The sequence below is a fragment of the Vombatus ursinus genome, unplaced genomic scaffold (assembly GCF_900497805.2).
Source record: "Vombatus ursinus unplaced genomic scaffold, bare-nosed wombat genome assembly UNPS02008548.1, whole genome shotgun sequence".
In the NCBI taxonomy this organism is placed as follows: Eukaryota; Metazoa; Chordata; class Mammalia; order Diprotodontia; family Vombatidae; genus Vombatus; species Vombatus ursinus.
The window spans coordinates 2,303-26,045 of record NW_020948326.1 but is presented as its reverse complement, the minus strand read 5'-3'; the positions used below and the strand labels follow the sequence as shown (position 1 = coordinate 26,045).

The 23,743-nt window shown below is 44.8% G+C and overlaps 1 protein-coding gene across 1 annotated transcript in view; it reads right to left on the bottom strand.

Moving 5' to 3' along the window:
• LOC114034208 (tyrosine-protein kinase JAK1-like) overlaps window positions 1–21,116 on the bottom strand; it is a gene marked incomplete at its 3' end in the record, with an annotated part of 28,743 nt that extends 7,627 nt beyond the window's left edge. The window contains exons 1-4 of the mRNA XM_027849809.1: window positions 20,999–21,116; window positions 13,042–13,128; window positions 11,341–11,539; window positions 5,505–5,628 (exon numbers count right to left, since the gene is read on the bottom strand). Coding sequence (XP_027705610.1) covers window positions 5,505–5,628; window positions 11,341–11,539; window positions 13,042–13,047 — 329 coding nt within the window. The remainder of the gene's footprint in view (window positions 1–5,504; window positions 5,629–11,340; window positions 11,540–13,041; window positions 13,129–20,998) is intronic.
• Window positions 21,117–23,743: the final 2,627 nt, after the last annotated feature.

Sequence of the window (23,743 nt, the reverse complement as noted above, 5' to 3'; positions counted from 1 at the left end):
TACACACAAGTGCGCACACGTCCACATCAGAAAGGACCACATGCCAGCGTCACCCACACCCAGCATCAAGCGCACCAGGGCTTCAGAGTCTGCTGGGATTCCCCTTATACAACATACAAGATGAGGACTTCCACAGCCTGACCGTGTCAGGTGACGGACAGCGAACCTTTCATCAGGCACTGGGTGGAACACAGCGCTTTCTTTGAGACACAGCGGGAGGCTCAGGTCAAGCCCAGCTCAGTGGGGACTGCGGATGCGCCTGGGAGCAAAGCCTCTGCAGGCTTCCCTGGCTGAACTGGGAGCCTCTCAATGCACGCAAGAGTCAAAGAACCACCCGGACTCACAGGACCACAGACTCAGAGCCCAAAGGGATGCGGGAGGCCAACCAGTCCCAAGCCATCTTTTCTCAGATGAGAGACAGCACCCGAGAGGTCGAGTTAGTTGTCCAAGAATAGATCAGGAGTAAATAAGGAAGAGCCAGAGTCTGAGCCCGGGTCCCATGCATCTAAACGGACTGTTCATTTCCATTTTATCACACAGCTCCCTTTGGAAGAATGAGTCAGAGGGAGATGAACAAAACAGCATGAGCAGGAGAACTGATTCACAGATAGATGGAGAGACAGACAGACAGACACACACACACAGAGACAGAGAGACAGACAGAGAGAGACAAGAGAGAGATGAAGAGAAAGGGAGAGAGACCCAGAGAGAGGGGAAGAGAGGAGGAGAGAAGGGGAGGGAGAGAGACAAAGACAGAGAGACAGAGATAGGCAGAGACAGACAGAGAGACAGAGAGAGACAGAGAGAGAGGGAGAGAGATATGCAACCATAGATATATCTATAGAGAGATGTACAGAGAGAGAGAAGAAACAGAGAGACAGAAGGAGACAGAGAGAGATGTACAGACACACAGAGAGACAGAGATAGAGAGAAATGGAGACAGAGACAGACAGAGAGACAAGAGAGAGACAGAGAGAGGAGGAGAGAGATATACAAACATAAATATATAGAGAGAGATGTAAAGAGAGAGAAAGAGAGAGAGAGAAGAAACAGAGAGAGACAGACGGAGACAGAGAGAGATGTACAGATATATACAGAGACAGAGACAGAGAGAGAGAGAGAGGGGGAGGGAGAGAGACAGAGAGAGAGAGACAAGAGAGAGAAGGAGAGAAAGGGAGAGACAGACAGAGAGGGAGACGGAGACAGAGAGAAATGGAGACAGAGACAGAGAGACAGAGACAGAGAGACAAGAGAGAGACAGAGAGGGAGGGAGAGAGATATACAAACATAGAGAGAGACAGAGAGATGTAAAGAGAGAGAAAGAGAGAGAGACAGAGAGAAGAAACAGAGAGAGACAGAGGGAGACAGGGAGACAGAGAGAGAGATGTACAGACACACACACACACAGACAGAGACAGAGAGACAGAGAGAGGGGCAGGGAGACAGAGAGAGAGAGACAAGAGAGAGATGGAGAGAAAGGGAGAGAGAGACAGAAACAGAGAGGGGGAGGGAGAGAGAGAGACAGAGATATACAGACAGAGACAGAGAGATGTACAGACAGACACTCACAGAGATACATATATATGTTTGTATGCATACATATACATATATAATATACATTATACATTTGTATTTTGTCTACTCAATTTCACAAAGCACACTGTTTAAACGCCTCTTAAATGCTTGGCACATGTTACCACATATTGGGGTTATTTGGCATGCATTCTATCTCCCCCCCAGCTCCTCAGTCTCAGCCTTCACATCCAAGCAGTTACCAAGTCTTGTTGACAATACCTCCACAGTTTGCCCTGGCATCCATCCCTTTCTCTCTAGTCCCACAGCCACACACACCGCCCCCCCCCCAGCTCAGGCTTTCATCACCCTCACCTGGATATTGCTCCAGCCTCTAACTGGTCTCCCCAGCTCCAGTCTCTCATCTCACCAATCCATCCTTTACTCAGCTGGCAAAGAAACTTTCCTTCGACAGAGATCTGACCTCTCATTCCCCTGCTCAATAAACTGCAATGGCTCCCCATTACCTCTAAGAACAAATTCAAGAATTCCACTGCTTGACATTGAAAGCCCTTCACAAAATGGCCCCGACAGCTTTCCAGGTTACGCATAATTCCCTTTCACAATCTCTTCAATTCAGCCAAATTGTCTTTCTTGTTCTTTCTCGCATGTGAAATTCCCACTCTGTACTTAGCCTGGAATGCATTTCCTTCTCATCTACACCTCATGGAAGCCATACTTTCTGAGTTCAGCTCAGATACCTCCTACTCCATGAAGCCTTTCCTGATCTACCTCACCCCTCTCCAGCTGTTAGTGTTTCCCCACAAAAAAAAAAAATCCTGTACGTATTTTAATATATCTCAGTGCGTGCAGGCTGTACCCCTTAATAAAATGTAAAGTTATTAAGGCAGACTTCCATTTTTGCCTCACATACAGAAGCTAGCACATAGTCAGCACTTAAATGCTCACTGATTGATTGGTTGCTCTTCCTACTAGATCAGAAGCTTAATGAGGGCAGGAATCTAATCTTATTTAATCAGCCACACCCAATGACAACAACACCATTAACAATAATAATAGCTAGCACGTATACAGAACTTTCAAGTTGGCAAATCACTTTACACATTAACTCATCTCAAGCTCACAGAGTAGACACTTTGTAAATGTTTGCAGACATGACAAGATCATGAGCTCTTTTAATCAATTTCCAAGAATTTGTTAACCACCTATCATGTGCCAGGCATTCTGCTCGTATCTGAATTTATAAAGACAAAGGTGAGGTAGTCTCTGCCCTCAAGCATCTTATGTTCTCCTGTGGAGAGATGTACATATGTAACACCATGTATAGAAGCTATTTATCCACCAAGTACAAAGTAACCTTGCAAGAGAAGACTCCAGTTACTGGGTGGAGGAGGCCAAGAAAGGCCTCCTGAAGAAAGAAGGTATCTGTTGAATTCTAAAGGAAGCCAAGGATCCCCGGAGGCAGAGAAGAGGAGGGAAAGCATTCCAGGGCTGGACGACCGCCAGGGCAAAGGTCCAGAGATAGATAATGGAGCTTCGTGTGGGAGCAACAGCCAGTAAGTATGCCCTAGAAAGTGTGGCACAGCGATGCGCAAACAACAGAACTCAACAAAAGGCGGGAGAAAGAAGGGAAAGGAAGCAGAGCGGAGACAGAGACAGGGAGTATAAGAAAGAGAAAGGGACAGGGAGAGAAGAGAAAGAGAAGGAAGGGGAAGGAAAGAAGAGTAGAAAGAAGGAAAGAAGAAAGGAGGGGAGGAAGGGAAGAAGGAAGCGGAGGCAGGAAGAGAAAAGGAGGGAGGAAGGAGGGAAGGGGGACAGAGGGAAGAGAAAGAAGAAAGGGGAAGAAGGAAGGGAGGAGTGGAAAAAGGGAAAGAAGAAGAGAGGGGAGGCAGGGGAAGAAGGAAGCGGAGGCAGGAAGAGGGAGGGCAGGAAGGCTAGGAAAGGAGGGAAGAGAAAGAAAGAAGGAAACTCAGGACAGCAGGTTCTCAGACAATGCCCAGACTTCATAGCTCTATGGGCTGGTCCACTTCAGACCAGGGACAGAGCTAGTCTTAGGATCTGTTACCAAAATGAGGTAGAAAAAGCATAAATGTCAGCCACTGACCAAGCCGAACTCCTGAAGAGATTGCCAGAGAAGCCAAGGCCTCTGTATCAACCAGCAGGACAATTTGTGTGGGCGGCATCTCTTTAGAACCCAAACCTCTTTCAGGTGCCTAGGGAAGCAAATCAGTATGGGGCTAGCCAGTGCAGTGCATTGTGGGAGAATCAAGCAGCCTTCTGCCTAACTGAGAAGGGTCACACCACCCTCAAATATCCATATTCCCCCCAAACATCCACACACATACACATCCACACATACCTACACACATCTACACACACACATGCCCCACACACACACACCCCCACCCACCCTGCCACAACACCTCCATTTCCTCTTATTAGTTACCCCTTGCTAAAAGGCAAATGTGGTATACCTGAAAGGGGAAAACACACTAAGCCACTAGTATTTGAACTGTCTGTTTCTCAGTCCAGCAAGAATCAAGCCTCTTTCTCTCTAAAAAGAGCCGGTAAGGCCTCGGACTTGGGGAGGTTATGATGAAGGAGGCAGAAGTGGGGGAGGGTGGAGGAGGCGGGACAGCACGCCTGGGCACCGTTCCTTCCTTCATTTACTCAGCATGCCTGGAAGATGTTTCATCCCTCTGAAGCCCTCTCTTCTGTAGTCCTGGGCACAGTTGTTAGCATTCTCCAGCCCTCCTGACCACTTGTACTGACTTCTCCATGTAGGTGTCCCACCCCGCCCTGCCCCACCCAGCCCACCAGAGAAGAGGAGACCCAGCATTTCGAGGGCAGGGACTGTCCTTGCTGTCTTTGCCTCTGCAGAGAACCTTCTGAAGGGGGCAGTTAAATTGAGTGGGGTAACACCTCCTTTGAATCAGATGCTGTCAGGTAGAGGCCTGGCCCTGGATTCAGAAAGACCTGGCATTCAAACCAGCCCAGGACCTGGGGCAAACCTCGCTGCCCCAGACCCTTCAGGACTCGTTATAGATGACTGACACATCTGTAGAGGTGAAGAGGGTCCCCATACCAGGAGTTCCTTCCAGGTCCAGATTAAATAAGACAAACAAAACAAAGCCTCTGAGGTGTGGGGGGGGGGGCAATAGGGTGGGGTGAGGAGGGAGAAGTGATACTGGGAAATTTTTTTTTTGATGAGTAAGAGACCTGGATCCTGACCATAAAAAGCTTATTCCCCTCATGTAATAGGAAAATAAACAGAGACCTTAGTCTAGAGCAGAAGCAATAGGAGGCCCTAGGTTCAGGGAAAGGGATGAGGGAGGCACGAAGGGGAAGAAGGAGGGTTTCCCCAGGGGAGGCCCCAAAACAACATTTCTCCCACTCCACAGTCTGGCTAGGGCCAGTCAGACCAACACCTTTCTCATCCTTCCTGCTGTCTGAGTCCTTTAGGAGAAGGGTTCTCCATACTCAGTATAGTCAGGGGCCCATCATGGCAAGGCTAGTCTTCTCCTCATCTCTCCCATCTGTCCCTTTGTCTCTACTCCCAAGAGCAACACTCTGGATCATTTCCTACAAGGGGAAAAGGGGCTGCCAGGGGCTAGAGCCATTCTGAAATGCATGCCCCAAATCACTATTCCCTTCAGCCCATGCCAAACAAGCAAGTGTTTTTCAGCCTAAAAAACCGCCCCTATCCATGCTGACAAAATCTCCACATCTACACCAATCTTTGCCACCAAATCATGTTTTCTATTCGCTTATTAGTAGACATGTTTTCTCCGATAGAATATAAGCTCCCTGAGGGCAAGGACTTTCATTTTTTCCCTCTAGCCCTGAGTATGCATTTCACGAATATTTGCCAATTGCCTGATGGATTGATCGATCCAGCCTTCACTTAAGCCAGATATCAAGTGATTCTGCAGGTCTGGAACCAAGAGGGCCACAACAGTGACTCTGCATACCTCATTCGATAATGCAGCCTCAGCGACGTTTTGTCTTCAATCTTGATGCAGTGATTCGGGGCGTACCACAGCTTGGTCTTCTCATCGTACAGGGCAAAGAGGTTGTGGCAGAGTGGAGAGATGCCTAGGGAAAAGGTCAGGAATTCATCAGAGAGAGAAATGTGCTCTAGTACTCCTTTCCATTTCCTTAATTTGGATATATGTTTGCATGTTGCTCTTTCATTAGACTGTAGGTTCCCTGACGGCAAGGACTGTCTTTTTGCCTCTTTTTGTATCCCCAGCATTTAGCACAGTGCCTGAAAAAAGTGTCAGTGCTGTGGGGCAAGTAGGAGGTACAGTGGATAGAGCGTAGGGCCTGGAGTGAAGAAGACTCATCTTCCTGAATTCAAATCCAGCCTTAGACACCCCCTAGCTGTGTGACCTGGGCAAGTCACTTAACCATGTTTGCCTCAGTTTCCTCATCTGTAAAATGAGCTGGAGAAGGAAAAGGCAAAGAACTCTAGTATCTTTGCCAAGAAAACCCCAAATGGGGTCACGGAGAGTCAAACATAACTGAAAAATGACTGAACAACAACTGACATACAGGAGGTGCTTAATAAATGTTTATTGATTGATCTGTAAAAGAAGGAGTTGTAATAGATAGTCTCTGAGGTCTGTCTTAACTTTAAATCCTATGACCATCTACTACTCAGGAGACCTGAGCTCAAAGTCTGTCTCAATCACTAACTATGAGATTTCGAGCAAGTTACCCAGTCCCTCTAAAGGTCCACTTCCTCATCTATAAAGTGAGGCCGATGAAACTTGCTCTACCTACCTAAGTGTTAACACTATGAGAACCTCCATAGACCAACACCAACGACCTCCTATTCTTGGGGTGCTCCTCCTCCGCCATCTCATTGTGCTCTGAGGGTCTCTTTTGCCCCTGTGCCAATCATTCATGCGCATGTCAACCTAACTGTGCCATCCTTAGTGAGTAGGGTTTGAGGGGCTTTTTAAAGCCACAAGAAGTGGCCCCACGATATAGGTCCGCTCCGAGGGTGAGGAGGAAATACAATGAAGTCTGAACCTAACTATCCACCTGTAATTTTGCTTCTCTTGTCTTTTTTCAAAAAGAATTTTCTTTGAATGGAAGAAAGACCAAGAATAGTTGATGAGTAAGCAACTTGGAGCTGTCCTCCACATCTGCAAGCCTCCAAACAGGAGTAATTGCATTAAAAAGTGGGTGGGTACAATTACTGAGCCGCCACTGGTGATCTGGGGAAGACCTTTGGAGAACGAGAGATATGCCAAGCGATGGGAGAAGGCAAATGCTGCCTGATAGTCAAGAAACGAAAGAGGGTGAATCTACCAACCACAGATCAGTGTACTTCACTTTGATTCTTGAAAAAATTCTAGGATACATAATCAAAGGGACGGTTTCTGAACCCTTATGCAATCAAAAACAAGACATTTCAGACACCCTTCACTTCCTTTATTGACTAGTAGATTACAGGAATGCTGTCAGATGGATATTCTCAGATTTCAATAAAGCATTAATAAAGTTATACACACACACACATATATGTGTATGTATGCATGCATGTATATGTATATTTCTTTACATGTTGTCTCTCCCATTAGACCTTGAGGGTAGAGACTGTCTTTTGCCTCTTTTTGTATCCCCAGCACTTAGCACAGTGCCTGGCACATAATAGGCTTGGATTGATTGGCTGAAAGTCTTTCATAGTATGCTTGTGCATAAGGTAGGCTAGGTGACAAGCATAAATAGGTTAATTTGGAACTGACTAAATGGCTGATCCCTAAGCACAGTCATTAATGGGTCAATATCAACTTAGAAAAATGAGCTCTAATGGAGAGCTCCAGGGATCTGTGCTTGGCCCTATGATGTTGAACATTTCTTTTAATGACTTTATGAACGGCAGAGACGGCATGTTGATCAAACTTGCAGATAACACAGAGTTTGGAAGGATAGATAAAACCCAGAGGACCAAAATCAATACCCAAAAAGATATTTAACCATTTATAACAATGGGTCAAATAGAGTAAGATGGAATTTAATAGAGATAAATGCAAAGTTCTACACAGGTTCCAAAAGTCAGCTTCATGAGTACTGGATGGCAGAGGTACGGCCAAACGACAGTTCTTGTGAAAAAGATCTGGGGGCCTCAGTGGACCAAAAGCTCAATTTAAGTTAACAGTGTGACATAAAATCAACAAAAGTTAATATTCCCCTAGGCTGTGTCAAGAGAATCCAAAGGTATAAATATAAGGAGGTAAGTAAGACCCCCCAAGGGACTCTGTAGCAACCAAAGCACATATGGAGTATTCTGTTCAGTATCAAGTGACCCATTTTTAAGAGGCAGAAGCTAAAGTATGCACAGAAGAGGTTATTCAGGATGGTGAGAAAACTGAAAATGATGCCATAGGCAGGTTTAGTCTCAACTAGGAAGACTCCAAGAGACCATGACAGCTGTCTTCAACTATCTGAAGGCCATCATGGGGAAGACAGATTAGATTTGTTCTGTCTAACCCCGGGAGTAGAATTAGAAGCAATAGATGCTGGGAGTGGGGGGGACAGGGGAGTTGCTAAGAGGCGGGCTTAGGCTTAACTTCAGGTAAAGCATCCTCACAATGAGAGGTGTCCCAAAGCCAAATTGGCTGCCTCGGCAGGTGGTGGGGTTGTCCTTCCCCAGACGTCATGGAGCAGAGGCTGGAGGACCCAACATTCACCACAGTTCCTGGCATATAGTAGATGCTTGATAAATGCTAGCTGACTGACTAACTGACCTCTTAGCAGTGATGCCGTAATGTGAGTTCTCGGTCAGGCAAGGGTTGGATTAGGTAGTCTCTGAGGTCCCTACTCACTCTGAGATTCTGCGGTTGAAAGCTCCTGGGGGAAGGGAAGGATGGCTGAGTTCACCTCCCCATCCCTTGTGGCTGGCCCATGCAAAGTACCTGATGCCTGGTTATTAGCTGTGTGACAACAGACAAGATACTCTGTGTCTCAGTTTCCTCACCTGTAAAATGGGGATGACAATAGCACCTTGAGCTCAGGGTTGGTGGGAGGGTCAAATGGAATGATGGGTGTAAACCACTTTGCAAAACTTCATGTTCTCTAGAAATGTGAGAAATAAATTCTGAAGGAGGTGGGAAACCCTTCCTCACCATCCTTCCAAACGTCGGTTTTCACACTGTCGTCCGGTGCTCACACACTGCCTCATCCATCACATACACAAAAAATTTCCTGGCAGCGGTGAAGGGCGTGTGTGTTAGAATAAACACCAACCCAAGTGACTTTTGACAGTGATTAAAATCTCTCAGCATAAATAATAAATAGGTTTCTTAAGTACTCAGTGTATTTATCCTAAATGGTTTTCATTAGCGGCCGCCTAACTAGAGGATGCATGTTTAATGAAGCTGGTCCCGTAGCCTTCCCTCACCTCTCCCTTCTCCCTCCTTCATCTGCTCCTCTGCTCCTCTTTCTTGCTCTCCACTCCCAAAATCAGGCGCCATTTTCCCTTTAGCAAGAGGGGTGAAAAAATAACCATCAAGACGCCCGAAACTACGATGCTGAGACAGCCTCCCACTCACTCACATCATTCCATTCTTCTTCCCATTCGCTCCCTACTGAAGAATGAAAATCACTTGGATTTTTGGAACATAGAGGGAGAAAATGAAGGTTTGGCATAAATCAATTATTAATTGTAGTTTGATTTGATCGAAAGGCAGTCCCCAAATTAGTGCACATCCCCAATTTAAACAACTGAGGATTGTTCATTCTTGGGTTTGCCAGAGAGCGAGATTTAGAGGCAGGAGGGCCTGTGTTTGAATCCCAACTCTGACGCTTTAGCTGTGTGACCCCTGGGCATTTCAATTCACCTCCCTTGACTTTAGCTCCCTCATCTCTAAATAATAATAATTATTAATTATTATTAATAACAATACCATAGCATTTATTTCACAGGATTGTCACAAGGATCGTGAGATTAGAGCAGGTGTTCTTAACCTAGGCTCCGGGAAACTTGTTTTTAAAATAGCTTGACAATTGGATTTTGACATAATTCACTTCCTTCGTCATTCTATGCATTTTATTTTGTGCATTTAAAGTCATGATTCTGAGAAAGGGTCCATAGACTTCACCAGGCTGCCTGCCCAGGGGGTCCATGACTCAAACAAGGTGAAGAATAATTCCTACTCAGCATCAGAGCCCAAAGACCCCAGGGGGTCATCTGAACCCAGGTCTTCCTGCCTGCTCTCTCCACTACATCTCCCAGCTACCTTCTGCATCACGAAGAACCGAGGAAGGGTTAACACACAGCCGAGAAGACCAAGTCAATCAGGTGGAACATAGAGATGGAAATTCCAGTAATACATAGGAAATAATACTAACTAATATCTATCTAACAATTTAAAGTGGGCAAAGTGCTTTACAGGCACTCACATCGCTTTTCAAAAAATTAAAGAAGCAATAAATGAAACGGATGCTCTTCGTGAAATTTAAAATGTCTTTTTTAAAATGCAGTAAATCTTTCTAATGGTACTATTGGTGGAGTAGTGAATGGTTGAGCGATTCTGGAAAGCCATTTGGAATGATGCCCCACAAGGTTACTCAGCTGTGTATAACCTTTGACACAGTAACACTTCTCCTAGGCCCTTGCCCCAAAGAGATCAAAGAAAGAGGAAAAGGACTCACATGCACAAAATATTGATAGCAGCTTTTTTTAAGATAGTAAAGAATTGGAAACTGAGGAGGTGCCCATCAATTGGGGAATGTCTGAACAAGCTGTGGTACGTGAATGTAATGGAATACTACTGTGCTTTAAGAAATCACAAACGGACGGCTTAAGAGACAGTGGGGGAACACTTGGATGAACTAACGCAGAAAGAAGTCAGCAGAACCAGAACAATTCACCCAATGACAGCAATATTGTAAAGACAAACGGCTCTGAAGATTGAAGACCTCTCATCAACGCACTGACCGGCCAAAATTCTGAAGGATTCATGGTAAAGTAGGCTGTTCAGCTCCTTCCAGAGAAGCCATGGAGTCAGACTGAAGAGTGGGACTTTTTTTTTTTTTACACAGCCAATTTGGGGATTTGTTTTGCTTCATTATATGTGTTTGTTAACAGGTTTGTTTTTCTTTCTTTGTCTTTTTTTTCTTTTCCCTGTTTTTCAGGGAAGTGGATTTTCACTGATTAAAAAATATATATAATTTTAAAAGAACTTTACTATGCCCATGAAATTGATATGTGGTAGACTTCATTACCCTAACATTTACAGCATTTTACAGACAGAGAAACTGAGGCATCCAACTAGAATGCCACACAGTGAGTGTGAAGAATGAAACCATTAGACAGCCAGGTTTACGCTCATTTGACTAACAAATAATACTCTGTGAATATTTACAGACAATGAACTTTGCTAATTAACAGCATCCCTGTGTCCTGCATGGTGCGGGCCCTCACAACCTTATGCCGGAGAGCCTGCTGCTTGGTCTTCTAGCCTATCGCCCACTCTGTTGTCAGAGTGGTCTTCCTGAAGTCCAGCTCTGACCACATCATCCCCCTATTCACTAAATCCCAATGGTTCCCTATCACCTTCAAGATCAAATAGAAAATCCTTGGGCTTTTAAAGCCCTTCACATTCCTGGGCCTTTCCAACTTTTCAGTCTTCTCACACCATCCTCCTTCTATGTACACAGAGATTAAGTGACACGGCTAGTACGTATCTGAAACTGGATTTAAACTCAGGTCTTCTGGACTCCAGCCCCAGGGCTGCAGTGCTGCCTAGGTGCCCCAGTTTGCAGCTAGGTTGGGGGTGGGCTGGGAATACTCACAGCACTCCTGAGCGGCTCGGATGCACAGGTCTTCCACGGTATAGTCCCCACTGAGCAAGTGGAGGGGTTTCCTATCGGGCAGATAGAACACCACCTCCACCCCAGGCTCCAGCACATCCAGATTGACCTCATTATTCTTGTAGCTCCTCATTTTTGCACAAAACGCCATGGCATTGCAGTCCTCTTTGAAATTTAGATACTATTTGGGAAGAGAAGTGGACATTACATAAAGTTATAAGAGGCTCATAGCTCCAGAAAGACAAGCCAGAAGGAATCCGTGGAGCAAGCCTTGGGGTCCTCTCCCTGCCTCCCAAGTAAGAGTGAATTCCAACCAAAGGCATTTGTTCAGCATCTAATATGTGCTTAGGCCCCACTAGCCCTGAATCCTGAATCCTCTGACCGTGGGACCCTTCCCTCCCTGCTCCTCCTCAGTAAGTCCCGTGACCGGAGGCTGAGGCAGGCTCAGCTCTCCTACGCTGGCCTGGCTGCTGTTTGCTGCCCCTGAGAAGAAAAAACCCCCAAGGTACATTTGTCCCAGAAGCCCGGGGCCTGCCTTCCCCTTTGCTTTGGTTTCCTCTTGAGGTACTCTTTTGCTTCCAGACGGGGTCCCCAAGAAACAGCTAATGCCCATGGGAGAGCCCAGGCCAAGATGCTCAGTTCAGGGGGCTTCCCTCCACCACCAGGATTCATTTTTGCTGAGGCCGCTGGAAAAATCCCAGTAATGCCTTCAAAGAAGGTCCCTGAGAGGGTGAGGTGGGCACAAGTCAACTTTCCTCCTCCAAAAATATAATCAGATAAGAAAAAGCGCTTAAGCAAGGCTTTTCCTGACCTTTCTGCCAGTCTTTGGAGCTTTCTCTTTCTGGAAACTACTGGGCAACATGTTGTCTACGTGATGTATTGACTTTTCTGTGTTGAGTCTTTCCCCTCCCCTGTCCCTAGCATAGCGTAATATGGGCACCTACTGTGCACTTTATAATCTCAGACAGAGAGCTACTTGGAGAAGCTTCAGTGACTTGCCCAAGGTCACACAGCTATTAGGAGTCAGAGGCAGGATTTGAACCCAGGTCATCCAGACTCCAAGATCTACTCTCTTTTCTGCACCACTCTCATTTGAAGTATTACAACTTTACAGTTCTACAGTTGAAGAAACTGAGTCTTGGAGAAATGAATTGACTTGCCCAGGGTAATATGGCTTGGATATGTTAGAAGTGGGGTTGAATCCAGGTCTCCCAAACTCCAAGACTAGCTCTATCCACTGTACTACTCCAACTCCCCATAGCCCCATTTTACAGATGAAGAAACTGAGGAGAGAAAACTGAGGCTGACTTACCTTGGGCCACATAGCTAGTAAGTGTCAGAGGCCATATTTGAACTCTGGTTTTCCTGACTCCAGGCCCAATACTCTGTGCACTGGACCACTAGCTGACAGAAATCTGGACTTGGAGTTAGGAAGATCTGAATTTAAATCCTGCTCAAACACTTCCTAGCTGTGAGACTCTGGGCAGGTCATTTAACTTCTCTCTCAGCACCAATTTCCCCATCTGTAAAATGGGGCTAATAATGGCACCCATGTCACAGGGCTGATGTGAGGGTCAAATGAGAAGACATCTGAAAAGTGCTTTGCAAACCTTAAGGGACTACAGAAATATTACTAATATCATTATCATGATTATCCATATAGAAATAAGCAAATCAACATACCTGCATTTATTCGGCTGTGTGCTACCCTCCTCCTCAGACAGCGGAATGTGTTGTCTTTACCTTTTCTCAATCACTTCAAAAGCTGATCTGAGCAGAGAAAGAAAGAAAGAAATGAGCGCAAGGGTACCTCCCATCCGGATAAGAAAACAAGACATCTGATCCATAACTAAGAAAAAGTCACCAACAAAAGAGCATGTGGGCAGCAAGTAAAGAATTCTAAAAGGCTGGTGTGGCCTTTGAGGGGCCAAGAAGGTCCCTGGTCGAGCGTAGAGACAACGCAGCCATCATTGTCTTGTTTCATCTCCAAAATGGAGCCAGAGCTTTTGCGTCCTGGAGGCAAGGATCCTGAGCAGGTGAAGGATCCATCACCATTTGGTCAATAACATTTCTCTGGGTGGTCTGTAAACAGCTCCCCAGAAGACCCCTCCTCACTTCCTTGAGAATTCACGCCCCTGCCTCCAGATCACTCAGCTCTATTAACAGTGAAGTAAAACGCTTTTATCAGCTGTCCTACCCTAGGGCTATGAATCAATCAATCAATCAGTCAGACATTCATGAAATGCCTACTATGTGCCAGGCACTGGATATACAGAAAGAAGCAAAAGACCATCCCTGCTTTCAAGGAGCTTACAATCTAATGGAAGGAAAAGAAGGGAAGGGAAGATGGATCTGGGGAGTGTAGAATAAAACTTCTTTGCTTCAGCAATTCCATGTCAAGACCAGATTGACCTAGGGGGATTTAGAGATTCGGATATAAAGAAACTTTGAGTCATCTGTGTAGACATTCATTAAGAGCTCACTCCAGGAAAGGCACTGTGTTTGGGGCTGGAGATAAAAAGAGGAAAAAAGTGGCATAGACCCTGCCCTGAAGAAGATCAGGCCCCTAGTAAGGCTCTCATACGAGGCAGATGGGCTCAGCCCACAGAGCTAAGGTCCTTCAGACCAAGGAGCATGAGAAATTATGGGAGTATTTATAGCATTATCAAAAAAAAGAAAAATCTGGAAATAAAATGGTGCCCATTGACAAGGGTAGAATAATCACATTACAGAATATGAATAAATCCGGTACAACTAATACAGAGAAGCCTGGGAAAACTGATGCAAACTGATGCGAAGCCACGCAGAACCAGAACAACAATGTGTGATGATTACAATATTCCAGTAAGGCAGAGAAGGGAATAAGTCTTTATTAAGCGCCTACTATGTGCCGGGCACTGTGCTAAGCACTTTACAATCATTATCTCATTTGAGCTCACAACAACCCTAGGAGGAAGGTGCTGTTATTATTCCCATTTTACAGTTGAGGAAACTGAGGCAAACAGGGTTAAACGACTTGCCCAGAGTCACACAGCTAATGAGTGTCCGAGTCTAAATTTGAACTCAGGACTTCTTAACTCCAGGTCCAGTGCTCTGTCCACTGAAGGAACTGTGATTTCAGCAACACGGACTTCAGTTGTGAGAATGCTCTCCGCAGATGCCATTTGTAACTGCTTGTGACAGTGGATAAGTCCTCTCTTGGACACCTAGCTGTGGCATCATCTACAAAATGAGAGGGTTGGACCCGATGACCTCTGTGGTCCCTTCTAGCTCTCAATCTGTGATTTAGGAAGGTGCCAAGTCAATTAACCAGAGAAGTTCACTGACTTGCCCAGAGTCACTCATCTTATAAGGACTGGAGATTGGTTGGAGCCCAGGTCTTCCTGACGCTTAAGCCCAGTACTTCAGCCCCTCAGTTGGCTACATCGCAATGAAATGAATACAAACAATGCAAAAGCAAACAATGTAAAATCCAGCCAAAATCTAATTCCTAAAACCAATCTTGGCCTCAAAGGCTAGGAATGCACTGCTCCTCAGCCCTCACTTCTATTTGACCCAGATTCTACTGGCGACATCAACAGAACATGAGAAAGAAATGGGAAGAAGAAGACTAAGTAAAGAAGAGGTGGGGTGATCACCGGGTAAGATGACAACTCTCTTCAACTAAAAATTAGTTGAAACAATAACTTCAGCAAACTTGCAGGATGTAAAATAAATCCACACAAATCATCAGAATTTCTACATAATACCAATAATATCCAACAGGAAAAGACGGAAAGAAAAGCTCATTCAAAATAACCATACAATGTATAAAATACATTAAGTCTGCCTACCAAGATAAAAACTATACACATATAACTCCAAAGCATTGTTTCCAGAAATAAAGACAGACCTAAATAACAGGAAAAATATTAATTGTTCCCAAGTAGGGTGAGTCAATGAAATAAAATGACAATATTGCCTAAATTAGTTGACTTATTCAAGGTAATACCAAACTACCAAAAGATTATTTTACAAAACTAAAAAATAATGAAATTTACACGGACGCAAAAAAGGTCAAAAAAGCTCATAGGTAATAATGAAAAGTCGGAATGAAGGGAGCTTAGCAGCGTCTCCGACTATACCATGAGCAATAATTCTCTAAACGGTTAGGTTGCTGTTGTTTACTTGTTTTTGCCATGTCATACTCTTGGTGACCCCATTTGGGGTTTTCTTAGCAAAGATACCGGAGTGATTTGCCATTTCCTTCTCTTGCTCATTTTACAGATGAGGAAACTGAGGCAAACGAGGATAAGTGACTCGTTTAGAGTCACACAGCTAGTAAGTGTCTGAGGCCAGATATGAACTTAGGAATATGAGTCTTCTGTACTGGATAACAAATAGAGAGGTTGATCAGTATAATCGATTAGGTACTCAACTTATAGAAGTAGATATATTTAGTAGCCTAGTATTTAGTAAACACAAACGTCCCAGATAATGGAATAAAGACTCACTAATTGACAAAAACTCCCGGGAAAATCAGGCAGCCGTATGGAAGAAATTTAACCTACACCAAGATAAGCTCCAAGTCCATACATGACCTAAGTATATCATAAACAAAATTAGAAAAATCGGGAAAAAAATTACCAATCAGATCCGTGGATAGAAGGAAAATTTATGACCAAACAAGAGGTAGAGAGATTTACTGAAGATAGATCATTTGATTATATGAAACTCAAATTTTTCCACAAACAAATCCATTAAAGCTAAGATTGAAAGAGAAACAATTGGGGCAGCTAGGTGGCGCTGTGGACAGAGCACCGGCCCTGAAGTCAGGAGGACCTGAGTTCAAATGTGACCTCAGACCAAACACTTGATACTTACTAGCTGTGGGACCCTGGGCAAAGTCACTTAACCCCAATTGCCTTAAAAAAAAATAAAAAGATAGTGTGAAGGAGAAAACAAGCTTTTGGGGGCAGGTAGGTGGTGCAGTGGATAGAGCTCCGGCCTTGAAGTCAGGAGGACCTGAGTTCAAATGTGGTCTCAGACACACAACACGCAACATACTAGCTGTGTGACCTGTGGGCAAGTCACTTAACCCCAATTGCCTAGCAAAAAGCAAAAAAAAAAAAGGAAACAATTAACTAGGGAAATTGCCATTGTGGCAAGGTCTCATGTCTAAGATATATAAAGAACTAATTCAAGCTTACAAGAAAAGGAGCCATTCCCCAATGGATAAATGACCTAAGGATATGAACAGGCAGTTCTCAAGGGAGGAAACTCAGGTTATCTATAGTCATGTGAAAACAATGGTCCAAATGACCACTAATTAAATGAGGTACGTACTAGAGTTATTAGAATCATCCCCATTTTATTTATTTTTCTGTGGATTTTTAAATTTTATCTTTATTTTGAGTTCCAAATTCTCTTCCTCCAACCCTCCACTACCCATTGAGAAGGCAAGAAATCCGATACTCATTATACATATGAAATCATGCAAAACATTTCCACATTAGCCATGAAGAATGAACAGTGTTGAAGACTCCTACAAATCTGTGAAGCATGAAAATCAGCAGAAGCAGGAGAACAGTTTATACAATAACAACAATGTAAAGACGAACAAGTTTGAAAGCTGTAAGAATGAGGACCATCCATGATTTCAGAGGACCGGTGATAACTGACGATGATGAAGAAACATGCTGATGGAGTTCATGGGCAGAACAAAACACACTTATTTTCACATTCCTTCAATGAGGTAATTTGTTTTGCTTTGTCTGTGCATATTTGTTACAAAGAATTTGTTTTTCTTTTCTCTTTCTTTCAATAGGGTGAGAAGGAGAGAAAATGGATTTCAGCTCATTTAAAAAAACAATTTTAAAAAATAGAAGGGGTGGCTACAGATGTGGACTGTTGCATTTACTTTCAGATGAGCTCACTGCATTATTAGTTTTACTCAATTGCTATACTTTGTTACATGAGAAGCAAAGGTAATCTTTGCTTATAATGTAAAAACAAAACATCAATAAAACTTAAAAAAAGAAATAATGGCTGACATTTCAAAGAAATTTAAGGTGGAGAGAGATCACTTTCAGGAAATGAAAGGGAGGGGGAGGGCTGGGAGAGGAGAGCTGATCCCTACCCACTGGACCATATATACCCCAGAGGAAATCACACAATCCAAGGAAAGGAAGGTGTGAAGGTGTGGCCCACCGCACACACTCCCACACCCTAAAATGGTTCAATAGTTTTGTTTACACTAAACAGCCCAAGGCAGATGGCAGGACTATCTAAATAAGAGACTGGAGGGGGTCCATAAGGAAATCACCAGCAATTACAGCAAAGGGGCTACAGGGCAGACGTGAGGGATCTATGTCATGGGGGCCTTACTCAGGTAATATCATTTAGCAAGCACCACTGCATACACACCACTCTATCAAGCATCTGTAAGGGGAAGAACTAAAGGAAGAGTTCCCCAAAAAAGCAGTGAAGACGATAGCAAAAAATAGTACAAAAATATCCCACATGGAAACGGAAAAGAAAAAAAAAGATCGCTACACACAACACAATAGTCCAAATCAGTTTGGTACAATAGACAGAGAATTCAACTGGCAGGCTGGACCTGAGGTCTAGTTTCTAATGAGCTGTGCTACTTGGGGCTAGTACCTTCCCCTCTCTGGTTCTCATTTCCCTCCTCTGTAAAATGAAGAAGTTGAACTAGATGAACGCTGTGGCCCCTTCCAACTCTAATATTTCATGGGTGGTCATGCTTTGTAGCTAGAGAAGAGATCTCCCCCTGGACATAACTTGGTGGAAGCGACTAAGAAGGAATAGAAGGAAGAAATTTCCTGAATAACTCCAGGCAAGGAAGGATTTCTTTAAGTATTAATGCTGTCCAAAAATAGACTCAGTACTTGCTGACAGATGGGAACTGGACCTAACATCTCATTGGGGTAGGTAACTTCAGGATGAGGAAATCCCTCCATCAATGCAAGTCAGCACCGACACTGAGAAGTTGAGTGACATACCTAGAGTCACAAAGCCAATGGAAGGACTTGAACCCAGCTCTTACAGATTCTAAGGCAAACTTTCCAGCCATTATGCCAGGCTGCCTCCAGTAATACTTGTTTAATCAAGAGACATTCAGACACAGACACCAAACATCACGATTGTATCTGGACAGCCCAGGGCTGAACATTTTAATAATCTTTTGACAAAACAAAAAATCAAATAAGGGTGGTACAAAGTTAAAAGATTAATAACGGTATACCAAGTCAGCAGAAAAATGAGGGTAAACAAAGGTAAGTCAGTGGGGCTCAGTGGCCAATATGGGGTAGGAATATTCTAGGGAAAGCGTAAGCTACTACAAACTGAGCTGGCATTTTCCCATAGTCCTACCTGGAGGCAACAAAACTCCCTCTGCCATTCCTCCATGGGCTTCACCAGGGGCTAGAGATAGCCCTGGGCTCTTGAAAGGACCCTAGCCAGCAGGTTCCCCCAAGCGAGTAAGGGCCAGCCCAGGAGGCTGTCACTGAAGGACAGCTAAGGGCTAAGAAGCTGGGCAAGTAGTGGGTAGAGTGTAGGACTAACGTTCAAATCTCAACTCAGATGCTTGCAAGCCGAGTGACTTGGAGCAAATCACTCCACCTCTCTGGCCCCCAGTTCTATCATCTGTACATTGAGGGTGTCCAGTAAGGTCCCTTCTATATCTGTAAGACCTATATGGACACTGAATCACTCCTGGGCCCAGGAAGTCATCATGATTTTACAGAAAGAGAAACTGAGGCCCAGAGGGGAGAACTGACTTACCTGGGGTCTCTCTAGATGCCATCTGAATCCTTTCCTTAATATTGTTGTTGTTAGTGCCAGAGAGCTGTGTTCAAATGTGGGCTTGAACCCTGTGAAGCAACAGACTTTTTTCCCCCTTCAAAATCATGGACTTCCCTTCCCCTTGACCCGGATTCAAGCCTTGATTCTGGGGCAGGAGAGCCCGTGACTTTGGCCAAATTACATCCTATTGTGTGAAAGTAAGATTATAATCCAAGCCCGATGCACCTGCAGGGAAGGGCAGGCAGGTGTGTGCCGGCAGTGAAGCCAGCAACAAGTGCCCCGCGCTCCAGGCTATCGTCATTCAATGGAGCATTAATGGAGAGGCCAAACAACCGAGTTTCTGTCCCTAGAAGACAGCCACGTTTCTCAAACCTTCTTTTCTCCCTGATGACACCTAGTACAGAGCTCTGCAGAGATCAGACACAGCTAAAGAGGGGATGATTAGACTGAATTTTGTTTCATAGAATGAGAAACTTAAATGAATCCTCAGGAAGTCATCTAGACTATGCTAAACCCTCCTTAAAGCATGAGTCCTGCTTGTCTGTACATAGCTGTTTGAATGCTGTCTCCCCACTACGTTGTGAGGGCCTCCTGGGCAGGATTGTCTTTTGCCTTTCTTTGTATCCCCAGCACTTAGCCTGGCATATAGTAGGTCATTAATAACGCTTATTGACTGACTGACTAGGTGCTTAATAAATGCTTATTGACTAACAGACTGAATAACTAACCACCACTACCCTCATTTCAACCTCTTGCCAACAGGAGTCAATGAGTAGAATTCTAAGCACTTCCTATGTGCCAGGAACTGTGCCAAGTTCTGGGGATGTAAAGACAAAAAGGTGCTAGTAATGAAACCGATGCTACCTTTGTTTCTGGAAAGTGACATCCATCTGTCACGTGGCTTCACTCATTATCTCTAGGACTCCCCAGATCAAATGCCTCCACAAAAGGCACCACTCTGTTAGAATGTCAGTCCCTTTTGGGCCAGAGCTATCTCCCGTTAGCATCTGTAAACCCAGAACTTAGCATAGTGGCTGGCACATAGTAAGGATTTTAAATGCTTTACCATTCATTGTCAGTCAGAAAGCCTTATGAGGTGAGGGACACAGGTGGGGATGTGCTAGTGCTTAGCTATGAATTTGCTGGAGTATGTATTTTGTTTCAAGATAAAATGTATCAACAAAACAGTGATACCACCACAAAATAAATAAATGGATGGATGATGCATGGACGGATAGAGGGACACACGGATGAATGGAGGGACAGGTGGCATACAGATGAATGGACAGATGGCTAGATGGATGGGTGAACGAAAGAAAACTAACAGCCTCACAAAAAGGAGAATTTCTGGTTCTTCTGCTCATGAACACACCCCCACCAAGTACATTTCGATCTTATTCCTAGATAGTGAAAATGGGAAGGATCAAAGGGGAGGACTTAGAATTGAAAGGTACCCTGGAGGTCATCTAATCCAAACCTCCATCTGGCCAGAGAGATGATGTAATTTGGCTGAAGTCACAGGGCTCTCATGCCCCAGAATCAAGGCTTGAATCCAGGTCAAGGGGAAGGAAGTCCATGATTTTGATGGGGGAAAAAAGTCTGTTGCTTCTAGGGTTCAAGCCTACATTTGAACACAGCTCTCTGGCACTAACAACAACAATATTAAGGAAAGGATTCAGATGGCATCTAGAGAGACCCCAGGTAAGTCAGCTCTCCCCTCTGGGCCTCAGTTTCTCTTTCTGTAAAATCGTGGGGTTGGACGGGATGACTTCAGCAGCCCCCTCCACCTTCAGATCCAAGCTCTTGTGCTCTGACCTGCTGAAGCCTCACCTACCTCGGCCCACGAGGCTTTGCTTTTCTGGATCTCTGGTCCCAAGCATCCGTCCACCGCAACACCCCAGCAGCTACCCTCATGCCAGTGCAAGCATCCTCCCCGTCCACGAGGGCTCCAACCAGCAGAACTGTCAGAATATAAATATCAAACCTGCTATTTTCTCCTGGCAGCAAGGCAGAATGATTGCTTTTCTATATGCCGCTCTGCTTTCCAATTATAGCCCAGATTCCGGGAAGGCCCCAGAACACGGACTGCAGATTCACTTACAATAAACTTCCAGGGACGATCAAACAATCAATGTCTGCTCAATCGCTCACCATTTATTGCCTCACGGGCCCAAGGAGCTCGCCTTCACTCAGAGAAATCGACTTCTCCAGATGAGGCTGAGCTTTGTAGCCACCAGAGTCAATACCATTTTCCTAAGAGCTCTGTGGTGTCTGGGACGCTCCCTTACCCTTTCTATTCCACCTGGAACAGACTGAGAGGGCTAGAGAAGAGGGGGCTTAGCAGGCCAGGAAGTCATGTCTCCCCTGATTCATGGAAGGCTGGAAGTGAAGGCTTGAGGGCAAAACAAGGTCCCCAAAATTCCTAAAATGAAATGATGGAATCGGCTGCCCCCTCCTCTTAACCTGTCCCTAATGTCTTCATTCTAGTGAGAACTAGTTGAGCTCCTTTGTATTCCCAGGACTTAGCACAGTGCCTGGCCTATGCAGTAAGCACTTAATAAATGCATATTGACTTGACTGGCACATAGAAGGTTCTTAATGAATGCATATTGTTAGAATCTAAACTCCTTGAGAACAAGATTGGTTTTGACTTTTCTGTGTATCCCAAGTGCTCAGCACAATCCTTGGCACACAGTAAGCAGGCAAGATATGTATGTTGACTCACTAACTTGTGGAGGTTGTAGGGGTAGATGTTCTCTGTGGTCCTTCCAGCGCTGAGATTCCATGATGGTTGGCAGATCCGAGTGAGTGACGACTGGGGGTAAAGGGAGGGATTCCGACCTTTGCATCTTTAAACTAATCATTCATTCATCCCACTTTTAGTGAATGCCTTCTATAGGCAAGATCCATCTAGGCAGCAGGGAACGAATGACTTGGAAGCTGGAGGATCTGGGTTCAAATCCTGCCTTTAGTTCTATTGCTTATGTGATCTTGGGAAATCACTCCATCTACCTGAGCCTCAGTTTCCTCATATGTGAAATGGGAGGAGGTAGACGAGATGGCCTTCCAGCTCTGGATCCATGGTGCCCTTAAATACTTGTAGACAGCCCTTATGTCTCCCCTGAGCCTTTTCTTCTCCACGTTCCTTCAAATGCTCCTCCTCTGGCACGGACATAGGGCCCATCTCCAGCCCGTTGGCCTCCTCTGCATGAGCAAACCTTTCTCTAGCCTTTCAATGTTCTGCCTAAAATGTAGCCCCCCTGCTCCAAACTGAACAGCGTTTCCCAGGTTTGATCGGACCGCAGAAGAGTAGAGCGACAGGGGACAAAGTGGGTACGGTGCTGGCGTCTGAGTCAGGAAGACCTGAACTCAAATCCCGCCTCAGACACTTACTAGAAAGTTATTTAACCTCTTTCAGCCTCAGTTTCTTTATCTGTAAAGTGAGAATAATAATAAGATCTACCTCCCAGGGTTGTGGTAGTGAGATAATATTTGTAAAGTATTTTGCAAACCTTTAAATCTATAAAAATTAGCTGTTATTATCACTCTTTTGGGTCAGCTAGGTGGGACAGTGGATAGAGTGCTGGGCCTGGAGTCAGGAAGACCCGAGTTCAAATCCAGCCTCAGTTACTTACTAGCTATGTGACCCTGGGCAAGTCACTTCACCCTGTTTGCCTCAGTTTTCTCACCTATCAAATGAGCTGGAGATGGAAATGGCAAATGACTGCAGTATCTCTGCCGAGAAAACCCCAAACGGGTCATGAAGAGTCAGACACAACTGAAAAACACTGAACAAGAAAACTGCTATCTGGCCCAGACCCAGGCACCAATAGTGTAGCTATAGCTCTTTAAGATTCACCAAGCACTTTACAAATGTTATCTCACTTGATCCTCACAACAACCCTATAAGGTAGGTTCTATTATTACCTCCATTTTACAGAGGAGGAACCGAGTTAAATAACACTTGCCTAGGGGCATACAGTTGTTGCCTGAGTTAAGATTTGAACTCAAGACTTCCTGACCAAGCTCTGCACTCCATCCATGACACCACCTAGCTGCCTAATCAGGTTATAAAGTCTGCAAGGACATAGGTGTGTCTAAACTATTCTCCTCAGCTCTTGTTGTCACCAGGAATCTCACAGAGCCCAGCTACTACAATTTATTCATGTAATTTTCTCTTCTTAAAATTAGGCAAGAGGCTGAACTATGGAGGACGGAAACTCGAGGGGAAATGCTGCCCATCCCCTTTGCTGCCATCTTTCCCATTTCCCTAGGACCAAAAGAGGCACCATTTTGGTTCACCAGTCACTGTGGCTGCACGCTGGCTCCCAGGCACCGCCTTTCATCCTTTTCACTGCTAGAGGAAAAGGTAGCTGCACTCTCCTTCATGAAGTCAGGCCAAGATTAAACAGGCACCAAAATGCTCCTAGGAGGGTGCTACTAGATAGTGTAGGATGGAAGGGACCTAGAAAGTCTAGGGACAATCACTTCCCCACTTTGATCCTCAGTTTCTTCATCTGTATCATTATTCCAACTCTAAAGAAATAACATGAAGTTTCCAAAGATGAAATTTGGGAGC